Source organism: Drosophila eugracilis, unplaced genomic scaffold (genome assembly GCF_018153835.1).
Source record: "Drosophila eugracilis isolate 14026-0451.02 unplaced genomic scaffold, ASM1815383v1 contig_423, whole genome shotgun sequence".
Lineage (NCBI taxonomy): Eukaryota > Metazoa > Arthropoda > Insecta > Diptera > Drosophilidae > Drosophila > Drosophila eugracilis.
In genome coordinates this window covers 1042456-1060690 of record NW_024573287.1, presented here as the reverse complement: position 1 = coordinate 1060690, position 18235 = coordinate 1042456, and the positions used below count along the sequence as shown (strand labels likewise).

The 18235-nt window shown below is 37.6% G+C and overlaps 1 protein-coding gene across 1 annotated transcript; it reads right to left on the bottom strand.

The window, feature by feature from the left end:
• Positions 1 to 11526: 11526 nt before the first annotated feature.
• LOC108103814 lies at positions 11527 to 13417 on the bottom strand. The gene is given in 4 exon segments (XM_017209913.2): positions 11527 to 11743; positions 11821 to 12753; positions 12814 to 12873; positions 12875 to 13417. Coding segments are annotated over 4 exon segments (1560 nt in total). The 5' UTR covers positions 13334 to 13417; the 3' UTR covers positions 11527 to 11635.
• Positions 13418 to 18235: the final 4818 nt, after the last annotated feature.

Below are 18235 nucleotides of genomic sequence, written 5' to 3'. Positions count from 1 at the left end.
GATTAAGATTGAAAAGAAATGATTGCGGTTTTAAAATTACTTTTATAGAATGAATTCAGTTGAATTTGAGATAATATTTTATATTCGAGGTAAGAGGAAATTATTTATGTATATAATAATTCCTAAAAAAATGTTTGTACTCTGTTTTTGTTTGTGTACTTGTCTTGTGAGTTATCCATATCGACAGGCCATCCGCACTAGGCACGGGGCTAAGTGGTCATAAAGACATCCGCTTTTGTGGCGAAGATTGGCACCATTGTCAACACTTGACCAAACAGTTTGCCCTGTCGGTATGCGAATTCCGGCTTGAATATTCATAGGCCAATGTGCTAGTCGGAATCCCGTCACTCATGCATTATGCAATCGCAGGCACCATCATCATCATCATCGTCATCTCAATGACAGCAGTGACAACAATACCAATGGTACTGGCTTTGACGGCTTTAACTAGCACAAAAATAAATGGGAAAAAAAGTTGGCATTGCAATTTCGAAATGGCACTGAAAGTGAGTATTGGTGTAAAAGAGTGGGTGCCTGCGCTGAATCGATTTGGGGGCATAATTGAATATTGAAATGGCCAATAAAGGGAAAACCCATAAAAGGCTTTCCGTTGAGAGAAGTAAACAATGAGTTGCATTGCACATCTTGTGGAATGCAATTTTGTAGGCTCCTAAAGGGGTTATAAGGTGTATCAAAAAGTTGTGAGTAGAAACAATGCTTAGAATATTTATGTATAAAAATCATTTAAAAAAATATACATTTAAACTTCAAAAAAATTAAAAAATATTGTTAAAAAAATATCAATTTTTCAGTTTTTTTGTATAAAATGTATTGCATAATTAATATTTCGATGCAATTTTAGAAGTCACTCTTCCTGTATACACTTTAATTCTGGTTTTAAAAATAATTCCTTCGAAATGTTGCGCTCAATTTTAAAAACACCTTCCAAAGATGACCAGAAAATATATACATTTCACACCAACCCCGACTTGGCCATACTTTTCGTGCCTAAAATCTACCGTTCGAAAAACTTCCCGGGCAGCTAAATTTCCCCCACGTGAAAGCTTTTTCAAGGAGTAAAGGATGAAAGCTTTTGATATTTAGAACAATTATTTCAAAAAGAGTATATGTTCTAAAAAGCGATTTAAAAGCTTAAACTAAAGTTTGAAAGGGGTTCTCTCAAATATCGCTAGAGGGAGCCTTAGAAAATATTCTTACTTTTTGTTAATAAAAATCTTAGTTTAAATTCTTATTTTCATTTTCAATGTAAGGATATTGAAATTGTATAGATATAAACTAAAAATTACACAATACCTGATTCCATTTAAAGTGAAACATGTTCAATAATCACAAAGCGAAAAGGAATTTAACTAATACAATTAATTACAATTAAATGGCATAACAGCCAAATGAGAGTTATTATTACCATGGAAAGCTTAATGAAAACCAATCGAGCATATTTCAAAAGGTTTAAGCGAAAACAGCAACACAAAAGGCGGTGGTTGGTAGCATTTCCAAAAACAACACAATCACTTGCAGGAACAACAATTTACAAAAATGACCTCAATTTGATTGTTTTCAGGAAGTTCAGCGATGCGTGTGTGTAAGTGCACGATTGCATGTGTTGAAGGCCATGTGTTTGCAGGTGAAATGCATGACAAATATTCAATTATTTTCCATTAAAGCAGCATCATTGATATAAATGCAATTCTGGCATGCGTAATTAAATTGCATTTGATAAGTTCTGCAGTAAAATAAAACGATTTTTATTAACCCAGTATGTTCAATTTATATTACCATCTTAGTGAGGAAGGAGTCCTACAGGGATTTGAACAAATGAATTAATATAAAATTTAAAATATTTCAAATCCACCTTAAAGACCAAGTTGAAAGAATTTTAGGCTTAAGGTTTAGGGCTTAAATGTTTAAAATTAAAAAAGAAAAACTAAATGTTGTTTCTTATTATTATGTAGAAATTAAACTTTTACTTTACATTTAATTTTGACTTCAGCCAACATTATGATAAACGCATACAAATTCCCATTCATCATAAATTCCTCAGGAAGCCTTACAAAATATTTTAGAATAATAAATAGCATATTTTTGCAAGAATGCAGCTACACGTAGTAAAAATAAAATGGAACAACAATGAGGATAAAGGCACAGATATGGAGGTCAGAGGACATTTCAGTACTGGTCCAGCCATAGTCGGATCTATCAAAGTAGTTTAGTAGTTGGGGAACTGGCAGAAAGTCAGTCCCTCTGAATGCATGCGATTCATGGGAGCAGACAAATACCGGGATTATCATTTATTCACAACAAACACTCACTCACATGCCGCTGCTCGTTCGCTAATGTTTTCCCCTGGGGCAGGCGACTTGCCAAGAAATGTGGAAAGTGGCAGCTGGACAAACTCAAGTTCAGGGTTTGAGTGGGGGACAAACAGGAGTTAATATCATTAAAAGAGGAGGACTAATTAAAAAAAGAGGTTGTACTTTAATTTACTGTTTTATGTTTGATTCTCTTTATTAATAGAAATCGTATTTTACTGATTACGTCTTATTTTAAAAAAAGATATTCATAGCTTGGATTAATACTTAATTCTAGTTTAATTAACTAGATGCTTTTGGAAATAAATAAACTACTAGCTGCCTGACTTATTTAATTTTTCTGTCAACCGAGCGAGAGAAGAATTTAAACTGAAATTCTTCAATGGTCAGCTTTTGGAATTTTCCACTTTTTCCTTGCTCTTTCGGGAGGTCCTCTGCTGGAGCATCATCACGTAGGCTGGGCTCCTCCCAATTACTCCACATACTTTATGGTCATCAACCAGTCGTCTGCGGACGTTGAAAACTTTTTGCAGCACACCCGGACCAACAGACATACAAATTTTATAAAATTTAATGCTGCTGATAATAAAATGTGCACTAAGCGGCACAAACACACTCACACACGAAGAGGAGTGATGTTTGTGCCAAAGTGCAATGCGCATAATTCATGTACTTAAAAGCGTTAAATAGAATGCCGGAGCAAAGCGACCGGAAATGGTAGAGTGGGCAGTGGGAAAGGGGAAATCGGAGGCTGATATGGCCGGTTGTCCAGTAATAAGCCTAATATGTATGTAAATTGTGGACGTAGAGAGGGCCAAAAACTGTGGCAAATTGCCGACCAAAGACCAAAGCCAACCCCGAACCAGCCTCCATCTCTTGGTGTGTCAAAATTTATGAGGATTGCGTGACCTTCGTGCAGTTGTGCGTGATAAATCAATTTCATTGCAATTTGTAATTGTGTAAAATGTATTTTCAATTGGCCCAGGCCAACAGAGGCAGACGGAGATGCTGTCGTAGATGGGTGGGAAGCTGCTGGCTGGGTTGAATTTCGGTCGAGAGATGGCGACGGAAATGCATGATTTTGGTCACATTTCCAATTGTCAATGAGATTTCAAATCTCCGAGATTTATGCGTTGCAGTTTCACCAGGCGCACACACAATGAGCGTTTTGTGCGCTGTGTCAAGCAATTTCTAAGCCATTATATATGCACCACTGCCACGTCTCCGCTGTCCGTTTGTAAATTTCTGTTTTTGGTTTCATGATTTATGCACGGCCACACCAAAAGCCAAACCAAATCGGCCTAAAATCACCCACCCACCGCCACCTTAGCACAAAGACTAATTGCATTTGGTTAAGTTTAACCCAAGAAAATTTAGTGGATAAATTGAATCAGCTGGCTAGCACGACTAATTTGATCAAAAGTTAAGCGAAGCAAAGTTAAGCTGTGAAAATGGTAGTATATATAATATATCTACATACATAGCCAAGAAACATAAAGGTTGGGCTATATTTTCGTTTGTGGCATATTTGTTTGCATTTCCATTTAGGCTGGATTTAACCAGCAGCTGTGACACAATTTTTCCTTGATAAGACTTGTCCTTGCATCTTCAGTGTTGACAGCTAGACACTTGTCTGAAATGTGGATGAAAGAATGCCTAAATGTTTTGAAATAAGGTGTAAGCGCAGAAAAATGTCCAAATTTTACTTCAATTGCAACTTTCTCTTTCACATTGTATATATTTTCTATAAGTTTTTTATTTAATGATTATCAATAATTTTATTTACTACTCATCATTTAACTGAAATCAACCAACAATAATTTGCATTCATCGTCATTCAGCAGCTATTTTTCATATTGTCTGTGGAATTTTAATTGGTGTATTACGGGATTCTTTTTCGAATTTATTCATACGTACGCCTCTCTCTCTCACAATTGAAATGGCTGTATTTTATGAATTTACCATAATTCAAGGTAAAGTTATGGCCAATTCATTATTAATTCATGCAAATTATGTTTAGTCAATGCAAAGCCCAATGGCAATTAAGCTAATATAAAAAGCGATAAACGAAATTCCTAATAACCAAACAAAGCAAAACAAAACAAAAACATCAACTAGTGCTAAGCGAGTCATTTAATCTGCATCATTAATCAAGTAGCATAGGCTCTGATTATTCCATTGAATTAGACGCACTAAATTTCCAACTGAACAAAAAATAAGCCTAACGCACAAGTGCACTTAAACGCTCTAGCATTGTTAATTTGGTCAATGGGCTTTTGGTAAAATCGATAACGAAATAAACACAAATGAATATAAATACCTGTAATGGCAGTAAATAAACAAGCCAAAAGTTGCTCAACTTTAATTAACAAATTTTCTGCACGCCATTCGAATTGCAATAATGGCATTTAAATGCACCATTTTATTTCGAGCGATTTAATAACCATTAAAACTAGGACAAAAATCATAATTGCCCTGCTATAAAATTTTAACGGGGAATTTTACTTTATTTTCAGCGGGATAAAATAAGTATTAAATAACGTACATTAAACATATCATTGCCTTTAAATTAAATACTTGCTTCTTTTCTCCTAAATAGCAAAAAGAAAAAAGATTACAAGAAATATTTCTCAAACTTTAAAACATTATGTCTTAATGTATGAAACTTCTTTCCTCTTCAGTGAACTTTTACATTTAAAATTTATATTCACATGCCTTGATGCATTTCAAACAACCAAATACATTTTCTTGCTGACTTGCTGCAGGAAAACTTTATCTTTTTTAATATTCATCACTCACTAGCTTGGTTTGGCAAACGGCAAATAAAATGTTTGAAAAAATTAGCATAAGTGCTAATTTCCTAATAAAAATTCAAAAGTAAATGCAAATCGTGAGTGGCAGTGGGAAAGAACAAAGTCAAACTGTCAGGATACGAGACTCTTGGTCTATTTATGCATGAATGGAATTCAATTTGCATAATTAAAGTTAAATGCATGGCTGTTGCTCAGTAAATTCATAAATAATCCAGCATTGCACAGATTACATCAGAAGAGCAAAACGAGCAAAATCAAATACAATTTAAGCAAATAAGCGTCTGATGTTTGTTAGGACTAAATTATGCAAACTAAAACCTAATAAAATGAAAAGCCAAAAATGAAATGTTTGACAAAACTTTTAAACTATAAATGTGCAATGAAATCTCTTGATTACAAAATACAATTTTGAAAAACTAATAACAAATAATAAAAACGAAAAGAGTGATTGCCGTATGATGGGGTAAAGTCAACCCATTAAGTTTGTCTAGCCAGAGTCATTAGGTTTAATGGCCCTCAGACATGTGCTGGCTGGTAATCCTGTGTCTTATCTACACCTCTAACCCCTTATTCCTTAGAAACTTGGCCATATGTCGTCGACCGTTGGCCAACAAAACTTCACACATTCCACGTCCTGTCGAAAAAGTCATAAAAGAGTTATTAGTTTTAATGATACTGTCAACCGAAAAAAATTAAGTTCTTGCAACTTTTATCCAACTGTTGAACAATCGAGCCTGACACTTGCCACACTGCCTCGTGAAATACAGCATTCAGTTATCTATTTGTATATGTATTTTAAATTGCTTTTAAATTTGTATAGCTCGGTTGTCATTTGTTTGTCGCCCATTGTGCTGTAAAAATCAATTGACCTAATTTTAATGGCTTTGAAATTGGTTTTTTTTGCTTCACACGAAATGCTATTGTCTGAACAGTATTTAAATAATTTTATCTGACACTTAAAGGCTTTTTCAAATTGGTTTTTGCCATTTTTATCTAAGCTTTGTTTGTCCAAGGCTTTAAAGGCATTTAAGCGTAATTATTTTATATTTTCAAATATTTTTCATAAGCTTAGTCTTAGAGTGATTTAATTGTTAACTAGCCTTATTTAGAGTTTAAATCTCTATCTCTATTTTTGACAAAACACATTTATAAATTTAACAAGATTAATGGAATATGAGTTACAGACCTAATTAGGAATTAAGGCACTTACACAAAATAACAGAGTGTTTAATTGAAACGCGTAAAGCTTGAAGTGAGCTCAGTTATTTCATTAAGCAATTGATGCCGAAACTCAATCTGGGCGAACTTAATCCACTCGTAAATTACATAGAAAATATTCACATATCGATTTATTCAAGAAAATGTAATTGGTAAATTGATAATAAAGCACTGCCTCAACTCAGTTGTAAACTTTTAATTAACCGAAACTAACTATTGAATGGAATTAGTTGTACTTTAATTGTGTTCATTTAGGGACATTCCTCAAGCCGAGATGTGGGACAGATCAATAAAGGAATTGAAAATTTGGCAAGCTTTTTAAGCGATTTAACATGCCATAAAATTGTCGTAAATATGATGGTCAATAAATACGATAATAAAATGTGTGTTTTCAGGAAAACACAACTATAACACAAAAAGCTCCCCGGGGAAAAGGAAAAGGATATTTATATATGCGTGCAGATATGAGGATATATATGTGCACAATGGACCCGCATCAAGAAAAGGAAACCATTGAAGCAATCAGGCAGTCCATGACCACAGTTACTGCATTCCGGACTCTACACCACCCCTGAGCCCAGCTTCTCTATTCGATTATGATAAAATGCCTTGAGGTGACCACAGCATGCAAAAGTGGGGAGATTTCGGGGACCACGAAGGATATTCGAAGAACCCAAAATAATAATCGTGCGCATAAATAAAACATTTTGAAATCAAGTGGTTTGCCCCCCAACCTAAAAATTCCCTCCTATTCGAAACCAAAACGAAACGAAACAAATAAACAAACCAGTGAGAAAACGAGAAAGGACAAAACCGTAGATGAGGAAGGAAAAACTGAAATTGAAAGTCAAGACATGAAATATTTATGTATTGTGGGTTTCCCGAAAGTTTTGTGGGTGCGTTGCCGTCTTGGCATGTTTGCTATTTGTGGTTTATATGCCAATAAATAAAAACCTTTGCCCTAGCCCAAAACAAGACATTTTAAAGTGTGTCCGATTCGGTGCTCACCAAACTGTAACCAAGTGGACCCACCAATCAACCAACCCGGTCTTTTTAGCCACCGTCCATTACCCTATTTTCGAATGACCCACACTTGGGCAAACAAATTGTTAGTTGTTGAACTCTGGCTCTGGCTAAGTTCCCTCTTGATTGAGCCGTTGGTTCTGGCCAAGGGTATTCAAGCAAGCCTCCTCTTCTACCGCCTTGTCAGCAAACTATTTGCACTTGGTTTTGGGTATTAAATTGCATAATAAATGTATCTCAAATTCCTTCTCCTGGCAACAGATTATTTTTCAAATTTTTGTGGTCGACCTGGTGGATATTTGAATGTTGAAAAAGTTTTTCTTTTTCATTTCATACAAGTGAACTAGATTGGTTATTTAGTTTGGTATTCTCGAGTGGAAAACTGTTTGATATCAGTGAATTTTATAGAAACAGTACTTTTTATTCTGTAAATCGTAACCAATCGTTTTGAAATGCTTTTAAGATGAGCTTCATAGCCAAATTCCTAGAGTCATATAATTAAAGAAGTAACATAAATGCCGTATTTTACAATAGAGAATTTTTATATAGGAACAGCAAAGAATTAGCAATAATGTATAAGCAATTTCCTGCATCATTTGTCTACTTAATTTATTCCGTGCCAAGTACAAACCTTCTTTGTGAGCCTTCCAAGCAAGGTTTCGCAAACACAAAAAACCCGACCGAAAAGAGCTAAATTATTTCCATAGAAAGCAACTTGCCATAAGGACCCGTTAAGAACTTAATCAGGAGCTGTTGACATAGCCAGGTCTATTCAACCAGCCCAGACTCTTGGCTCCCAGGACACACTGGCTTTCTTAAAAAAGAATCCTTGGCCTGAAGCAAATATGCTAAGTCCAGAATTCCTGCTCAGGCTCTCTGAGATCGAGCGGCAAGTTATTTAATTTAGTATAAAACAGTGCAATATGTATTATGTTTATTCATGGCCCATATACCGTATCCAGCCAAAATCATCCTTAACCTCTCTCCCTGCAGTCATCACTCTCGTTGGCCATTCTGTTGGCCTGGCCCGAAGGAAATGAAAAAGTTTTAGGCCCATCTGCTGCTTCTTGAGCCTCTTCATTCAATTGCCACAGGCGTCTTTGGCTTTTGTACTCCTCCGCTGCTCCTTCGATGGCTTAACCCCGACCACTCACCCTTGGCTCTTTGAGTTTTCACTTAGGCTTTTTGCATAATCAAGATAAACGATAAGTAAATTTATCTTTATTAACAAATCTTTAACGTGGCTCGGTAATTTATTTGCGGTTTTGCCCTGGTCGGCCGTCCGTCAGGAGAATTTTCACCAGCGGCCCTTTTTCTCATTTGACTGACATTTGAAATTGAGTTTTGGTCTTCGGTCTTACTTTAACATTTGGCCTTGTTGTTAAGATAAGTCTATTTTGTTGGTTAGTAATTATAGTTTATTTCGCAGGTAAAGCATTTCGTTATTCGGGTGAGATAAAACCATTTTTGTAAATGTCGTAGGTATAAGCCATTAAGTGATATAATCTCGTAAATAGATCAATACTTTGGTTATGGTACATAAATAAGCTTGAACATGCTCAAAAGTTATTGTTGTATTTTAATAAAGTGAACTGTTATTTATTTACTGAAGTGATGGCAACCTGTGTTAAAGTCTCTTTCAAGAAATGATAAATGTATTATTTCTTATTGGTGCTCTCATAGAATACAGCCAATGTCGGCTTTCTTGAGTAAAAGTTGTTTTCGTTATTCCATGGCATTTGGTGGAAACTGCTCGGGTGCAAACACGTTTCGCGGAAACAATCATGCTTGCAATAGTTTCCTGCCTGATTGTAAAGCGATTATCTGCCCTATAGGTATGGCTTAAATATGTGTTGTGTGTGTGTGTGTATGTCCGGTAGGAGTCCTTGGCGCTGGCAGGCGAACTCCTTCATCCTGGGTTCTGGATCCGAGCTGCAGACTGCAATACCCTGGCATGGCATAAAGGATGTGCAGCCGGCACACATGACTTCCGTCTGATGGAAAATAAAGAAAACGAATTGAGTGCAGGACAACGGCGTCGTGGTGGGCAAAAAAGGAGCCGGAATGCGGAGAGGAGCATCCTAGAATGCCACTGATTAAAGTCAGTTGGGGAAAAGAGCTCAAAGAAGCGCAAAAAAATGAGGAAACACGGTAAGCGACTAAAATAGCTTTGGTATTGGTTTACTTTGCCTGCACCTATAAAGTAAATAAGGAATTCGAGATGCAGTTTTCTCTGAAAGGAGCTAAAGCTCTGGCTAAAGTACCCGTAGCCGTAGCAGTAGCAGCTAAAAAGGTATTAAAGGATTACGTTGTTTGGAATTCACTATAATGGGGACATCGAAAAACTGCTATCTAAATTCTCCTCTTGCTGCCACGCGGAATTTATAGGGTATTGATCCACAAAAGAAAATTAAAAACGATGCAGGTAAGAAGGAGAATTTGAAATCCTTACAGGTTTTATTATATTATTTATAAGCAATTTACCTTTCTGTCGGCGCTTCGATTGTAAGTTGACAAGCATTCCAGATCATTCATTTCAAACGAAGCATCTTAACTTTGTTGGACCAATTATATTCAAACTGAGTTGTCTGGTAATCTCAACGAACTTCCACAACAATCAATCAATTTTCCCACTTTAATTGTTTATCGTTATCCACTTAACTTTGCCTCAAACGCCACCTTTTCAACCGGCAATCAGACAAATAAAACTTCAATTAATTGAGTATCAGAAAGTAAAATGCACACGATTCCGGCCAAACAATTTCAGTTGCCAGCGACTTTCGGTCGAGTGAGTTGTGAACATAATAGCCGGTTGGAATTCGTCATTCGGGACATGACTTTGCCAGCAATCCGCTTCAGACTGTGTATAAAGTGATAAGACCACCGGGGGGCAGGAAAGAGGGCGTGGCTCCGACAGGGCAGGAAACAAGGGAATCAAGCCATATAAAAGTTTTTACCAGCACAACAATGATGGGTAGGATACAGGCTTACACAGCAAAAAATAGTCAACACTACATATCATTTTAGTTGGTTTGGTTAGTTTGTCATAGATTTTTAGTTTCTAAAGTACTGCTTGTGGTAACCATTTTCAAAACGATTTGTGGGAAATGAAAGTTAATAGAAAAAAGTTTTTTGTTAAGTGTAAGTATAACGGTTGTTTGTGTGTGTGTGTGTGTTCGTACCATGTGGGCCACTTTTATTTGGCCGCAGCTAATTGTTTTTCGTTACGCTACGCATACCAATGCATTTAGCCATCGACCAGAACCATAACTCTCGAGTGTTTTATGGCCTCACGCACGGCAGGAGCAGGACAATATCTTGGGCCCACACTTCCTTACCCCATCGCACACACTTGGGCCATAAAATAAACCATACACCGGAAGTCCAGTACTTGGAAATTTATTAATGCCACGGTCGCCAAACGATAACTGCAATTTCAATTCCAATACCAATTCCAATTCCACTTTCAGCTTTCATTTCCAATCAAAATTCAATCTGTCAAAAGCTTAAAATCTCATTTAACGCCCGTCGTGGTTCATTGCCGATTTAATTGGCTTCTAGCAGATCCAATAAGTGAGCCAAAGCAAAACACAATTTAATTAATCGAAACTTAGAAAAGTAGTAGAAAGGCCCTGCAAATGTAGCCATGTGCTTTTTGGCTCCTCGGAGTAATCTAGAAACAATAGATGACATAATTCACATGTCTTTGTTGAGCCATTGTCCATTACTGGTTGCCGCATGCCTCGTTTACTCCGGCTTCTCTGCCATTCTTTTCGGCTTCCTTTGTTCGGAATTTTTCGCCGCTTTTTCCAGCATTTCCTCCGCCTTGTGCTGGCGACCCCTATGTGGGTGGGACAAAAATGTTTGTGAAATGAGCCGTAATAAGCTGAAAATGCCTTATGGTTTCACTCGTTGCGTCCTCCTGGTGAGGATGAGAAATTTGCTTTGTGTGGCTTATTATGAGGTTAACGGAAATTAACTTTATCAACTTGAGTAGTAAATTATGATGCACGGATTCATATATATATTTTTTCTCCCTTTTCTGGGGATTTTAAAGAAGCAATTTTGCGACCCAGAACAGCAAATCAATTTAACTTTTATGAAATATTCCAAGCATTCTTTCAAAATTAAACATATTATCCTAGAATTTTTTCATTTTAATAACCTTAAATTGACATTATTTCTTCAAAAAATAAACAATATATATCTTGTTTATTTTTAATAAGTTATAGCTATCTTTGATCTGAGATCCTACTGGCTGTCGTTGAAAAAAACCTGTATATCCTTGACGGGTCGACATTGCTTTTTGAGGCGTTCGATTTTAATGTAGGACAGCTTGAAGCACCAGTAAACTGAGTACTATAAAAGAACGTTAAATGGTTAATTAGACTCCAAATAACTACCAAACTAAATTCCAAATAAAAAGATGTACTCACCGTGCTCTGATAAACTTCCTTGAGTTTCTTGCACTGACTGAGGATCACCGTGATGGGGTAGCTGAGGTTTTCGCTCTTCCGTATTCGGTAAATCCCCTGCAGAACTTTCCAGCTCAACTGTGGACAGTCGATTAGGTAAATCTCGTTAAGGCCGGGACACTGGCGCACCATATCCAGAACCTGATACTCCTTCACGTCGTGACAGCTGGTCAGGGCGATGTATTTGTGGACTTTTGGAAACGACAACTGGCTGATTTCGCGATCACCGAAGATGCAGTTTGCCAAAACAAATCCTCTTATTTGGTTACAACGATTCAGACCCACCTCCTTTATCCAGTTAGGGTCCTGGAAGCAGCAGCAATCTATTTGAACCTGTTCCACAGCTTCCGGCCGTTGGCCTAACACACATTTAAGGCACTCTAAAGTTAGTTGACTGTCTTTTTCGCAGTGTGTTAGCTCTAGCAGACGAAGATCGGTCAGTTTCATCACCAGATCCTTTTGGCTGGCAAAAAGTCCGGTGGATAGGGATAAATCTTTCAGTTTGGAACACTGATCGATAGATTTTAAGCTCAAGGCGTCGTTTTCGAATTTTAGGAATAACCTGGACAATTTTTGGCAATGCTCCAGAATACCCGTTAGGGCAGTCTGAGTGATCGAGCCATAAAGAACGAGTAGCTCTAAATGCTGGAAATGCTCTATGAAGTGCACCTGGATTTCGCAGTGCGCCTTTAAACGTCTTACATTTCGGATAAGTTTTGGAAGAGCATGCAGTGGCCACTGGGCTATCCCCTTTACTCCGGCGCAATCTCCTTCAAAAGGACGATTAGTTGTTCTTCCTTCCAATCGGGAATTCTCATCCATTAGCAACAGTTCGCAGCGTTGCACAGAACTCAGAGACTTTATTCCCGCTCGTTCAAGGGTATTGAGGTTCTCCTAAATATATGGATTATAAAGACTTTCATTTAATTTTAATTGTAAAAGTTTTGAGCTCACCTGAAGCTTATCGGCGACGAAGTAGACGTACTTAAAGTGATCTATCATTTGGACAAGCAAGGTGGTTCTGGGCCTCCACACCGAGTTTCTTGTGAAAAGTACGAAAGTCGAGGCGTTTTTGAGTGGTGCGCCAGAGGGTGGAACAGGCAGCGGGCAGGAGGTGATAAGCACGATAGAGAATGATCTGGTCGGACATGTCTAGTTCCTGGAAAACCTTTTGCAGCTGCCTAAAATCATCGTTTTCATCCTCGTCTTTTTTTAAAGGTATATATCTATGAGTAGAATACGTTTCAGAGGCTCTGCTTATTTTGGGTTTTGAAGCATCTTCAGCTAGAACTTTAATGGGATGATGGTCTTTTTGGGAGCTGTTTATACCGTCTCCAATTTTGACTTCCAGATGGCTCTGACATAAATGAGCATTTTGAGAACTGTCCTTCGTATTGACCAAACTGTCTCCGATTTGGAACTCCACCTGCCGCCGGTACAGATCCTGTACTATTATTTGACTGGGGCTGGACATTGATATGTCGACTAAACCTTTACACACTATATATATAAAAAATGAATTATTACAAAAAGAGTCTTTGTAAATTTGCCTACAGTGTATTGGTTTTTATCAATCGAAATTTAGTTGAGTTGTAGATCCTGGTTTCCCTATTTAAAAGCTGTAGATTCTTTATTAGTTTTATAATTTGTGCTATAGAAAAAAATCAGGTTTTCCCGCTCATTGGCACTTCAAAATAGTCAAATCGTAAATCTCATTTGCAAGGGGGAAAGCATGGCCTAGTCTTGATGTTCCACCATTTCATTTAATTGGCTATTATAATTACTTAAACGAAATTTTACCAATTAAACTTTCTTTTGCCAGAGCTTAATTGTTGGCGCAAAAACTTTATTGCAATGTTAATTGTGCGAATTATGCTGCAAAAAGAAGCTAACAAACAGGCATACACACACACACAAACATACACTAGTATACCCAGTTTGCCGTAACAAGCCCTAAACAAAGGGAAAATAACAAAATGCAGAACATCCCAAAAACAAGGAGGACGCAATCCTGGCAACAGTAAAAACCACATGCCAACACTTAGTGCCCACCACGTACAACGGAGGCTGGCGTCCAGGATCTGGCTCATATTATGCTTAATTATAAGCGTATATATGCAACAACAGTGTGGCTAGGATCTGACCTCGCTTAGCTCATATTACACGCCAGTCTAGTCCAAACTGGTCCCAAAAAATAAGCACACAAACAAACACGCTAAAACAGACACACACACTTTGGTTTGTCGTGGCCTGTAGTGTGTAACTGCATTGACCAAAAGTTTGGGGCACCGAAAACTTTTCGCTTGCCTTGCAGCTTTGTGTCAAAGCGAAAGGCGTTGGCACCAGGACGAAAATCAGGAGCAGGACTTCTGCGATGTCTTTCGACACAGTCGCCGAAAGTTTTGTGGCTTGGTTGCGGAGCGGTTTCCTTCGCCTTCTTATCAGCGTGAAAACACAGCCACCAAGCAAACACCAAAATGCTATTAATGTTTGCTTGTCGATTGCTTGCAGGACACAAAAACAACAATTTTACAAATATCTAACTGCGAACTGTAATCCTTACAATGGGATGTGTATTGCAAATATTGCTAGTTTACCTAAAAGAGTATTTTATTTATTTATTATAAATTATGGAATAGTTAGCAAAACTAATACTGCTTTACAGACAAAATCAATCAAAATTTTATACAATTACATACAATAATTATACAATTATTGCATGCATTTTGTATGGTCCACTTCTTCTAGGAAATTCTAAGCATATGCCGAATATTTTATGACGGCACCATTAAAGTTCATTACCAAAGATTTCCCGCTTTGTCTGCATTGCCATTTTGTTGCAGTATGGAAATATATCAAAAGTTAAGGCTGTCTGTGCCTCAGTTGAATCGTCGGCAGGACGCCAGACTGTGGAGCCGACAACTCGAGACTCCCTGCCGATGTTGAAGATTTATTATTTATCAGTGCAGATTGTGCAACTACTTTGTTTGCTCCCTTCCCGTCTCGCATTTCTCCCATCCTCGAAGCTCAGTCATGTGTGCAGCATAAGATTCCTTAAACACACACGCAAGTCCTGCAGGCAATGCTTATATCCTTTGGCTGGCAAGCAACCTATATGCATTGTCTTGTAACTGAAAATGCAGATTGTTTACTGATGTTAGATGCTATTTTCAATGGCTTCTTGCAGTGTCTCGAATTTCCAATGAGAATTGCCCGGATGTTGTCGGTTTTCAGCTACAGAGTTGATGGATGAGCAAGGTAACTAAGTAAATAGATGAAAAAGTTTGCTCAAGTTCATCCACAAACAAATCGAACAGACCAACCACTGTATTCCACTGTATTATTTTAGTATCTTTCAGAAAGCTCAACCCAAAATGAAAACAAAGGATCTTTGGTCGGCCTTTCTAAACAATTCAATTACCGACATAAACAGCAAATAAACAAGCACAATAATAGTGAGGAAAAGTTTCCGGAAACTGCAAGGAAAAACTAAATGAAATGAAAATGAAAACTAGACACGCAGACAGAAAACTGAGAATTATCTCGGCATTTCGTGCAAACGAAAGCAGAAAATTCATTTTTTGCCGCAGTCAGCTGACGTTATCTTCCACCAGTAGTCTCTTTACTCCTTTGGAAAACCTCCTTGGCTGCATTTAACTAATTGCGATAATTAATTAGGACTAACAACTGGAGTTTGGGTAAAAGTCTGCCGCATGGATAGCACAACAGCAGAAACCACAAGACCTCTGGACACGCAAAGAACGCCTATATGAAGGTCCTGAAATCTGGCCCTGGATATGTGCTAAGCTCTGGGGATTACTAAATTGATATATAAAGTTCGCTTTCTGGGTTCTTATGCATTATGGTGTTAATGGCTTTGCATGGCTTCCGACACGAGTTTTGTCTTCATATTTGCCAGAGGTTGGCTGAAATAATAATTATGGCAATGGTAAATACTAAAGAAAACGAAATGCTATAGTACACATAAATGAAAAATTAGAACGTTTGGGTGAGTAGAAGTATTTTCTTTTGATTTTTGGCGTATTCTCTGAGCTTAATGATATAATATAAATGTAAGTAATATGTGAGAAAAAATAAATCTTTTAAAGATATAGGAAAACGATGAAAAAATACAGCTATCAAAAGCAAAGATTAATTATAAACATAGACAAAATCAAAAAGCGACAAAAGTATCTATAAGGAAGTTATACATTTTACCAACCCAAATGACTGGCTTGGTTTCATTAATTAATGAACTTTCCGCGAATCCTCTGTGACTGTCCTCACCCCTTTGACACTCTTGCTCTAGTTAAAAAAACAGTTTCTTTCACTTTGGCCATGCATGAAAACCCCGCAACTTGTTTACTCAATGCCGGCTTTTTCACTTCAACACTTGGGTGTTGAGTTTGGTGGCCCCGGGGAGAGATAGACTCAACCCTTTTGGGTCGAAATTTTTGCATAACAAAGCGGCAAACAGATGGAGGAAAGTGCCGGCGTGCCAGAGTCGTGGCATTGCAATTTATTTAATAAAAAACGCAATGTCGACGACCCAAGCAATTGAAACTTTTTCAACCGCAAAATACTAAAGCATACTTCTAGGCAATAACGTAATTCAAATGCCCCGTAGACGACGACACCAACAAACTTTGCACATTTTTTTCAGAACCCTTCCTCACTTCCCCGAAAAAAAAATGAAACTAGGGGGTTCCATGAGCAAAACTGAACGCACAAGCAGAGGAAAAGTTTTCCAAAAATGGCGTAAATTGTCGGATCCCCCAAAAACAGAACCCTTTGCCTTCCCCACCCATACTCATACCCACTTTTTTTCGGTAAATAGTGAGGAACCACGGGTGACCAAGTGGGAAAGTCAAAGCCTCGCGCGGCATTTACTAAAATATTCATGGCCTGGTGAGTCGACACCCCATCAGTGGGTGTTTTACAGTGGGTGGCTTTGTAGGTGGGTGGCGGAAGGACGAACTGCCAACGAACTGGCCTTTGTACTTGAATTGGTTCCGTCGCCCGTCTGCAGTTTTTGCTCTTTTTGTTTATGACACGAATGAGCGAAGTTTTTGATATTTGTTGATTGCTTTTTCGGCTCTGATTGTGGGCGTTAGAGTGGGTATTCCGATGTAGTGGGCGTGGTCAACTGGGGAGAAACAAATCTATTTGCATTTTGATTTCGTTCCTGTTGAGAGCCTCAGTATGAATAATTGTTTAATTGTCTTGTCATGGTTGACGAGTTGATGGCAAAACATTTTAAATAAAAACAAATAAGAATTTATTTGAAATATGTAATGCTGACGGAATATTAAAATAATAACTAATAACATTTTCAATAGATAATATATATTTGTTTTTTATTAATTTTTAATTTATTTATCATGAATATAGTTTAATACATTTTAAATTAATTTAATTTATTAAAAAGCCACTGATAGAGTGCAACTTAAAGCACTCAGCAATTTCATATTACCGTATTCCTCCATTCACTTATCTAGACTAAACCCTTTGCACTCTCCTTCGCCATTAGCGGAAAACTCCATTCAATCAAAACACTTCTGTTTTGCATTTCTTCCTCTTAAAAAAATAAGCGGAGACATTTGCAAATGTTTTCATTGCGTGGGATGCGTGGGATTGTATTGATGATGCTGAACTAGTGATTTCTTTTAAAGGGAAATTCTTTTATGTATCTTGGATATGCATAATAGAAAGAACTCGAGTGTGTGTATTATGGAAGTGAGGATAAAGTGCTTAAAGTTTACGTTAAAACGGTTTTTTAAGTTTGCAGAAAGGTGCAGTTTAGACTTTTTAGGAAATACCAGTTTACAGTTTTGCTTAAATTAAAATATTCAAAATTAAACATTTTTTAAATTAAAAGGATGCGCCTTTTTCAAAAATAAGACCGTTATCCAATGATTGGCTTAAGTAATTTCGTATTCCTCGACCGAAACTCGCATGACTGGTGCCTCAAAAGCAATTTGTCCGATGCAATGCCATAAACTGGCTTTCTAGAATTTTGTAATAGCCCCCGATAACAATGGCTTGGCACATCAACAGGACTGGCTGCGAGCAGTACTCCTTGAGTGACAGGATGCCAAGGAGGCTAGGGGGTTAGGCCGGGAGGCAGGCGTGACACCGAGATGGCCAAGGATAGATGGCAGGTTGGATTAACCCCGTTCCCTGGCCGAAGTCACTGGCAGGACACTTGACTGGCGGTTGGTGGAAGTTGAGGTTGCCTGCTGCCAGGATGCTGTGCAATCGGTTTTCCTGGTCATAAGGACTACCCCCTTCAAGGCCATAACAACAAATGGCCAAAGCAAAATGGATGTCGACAGCAGATGCTTCAGTTCCTTCTGCTGGACGTCATTTGCATTTA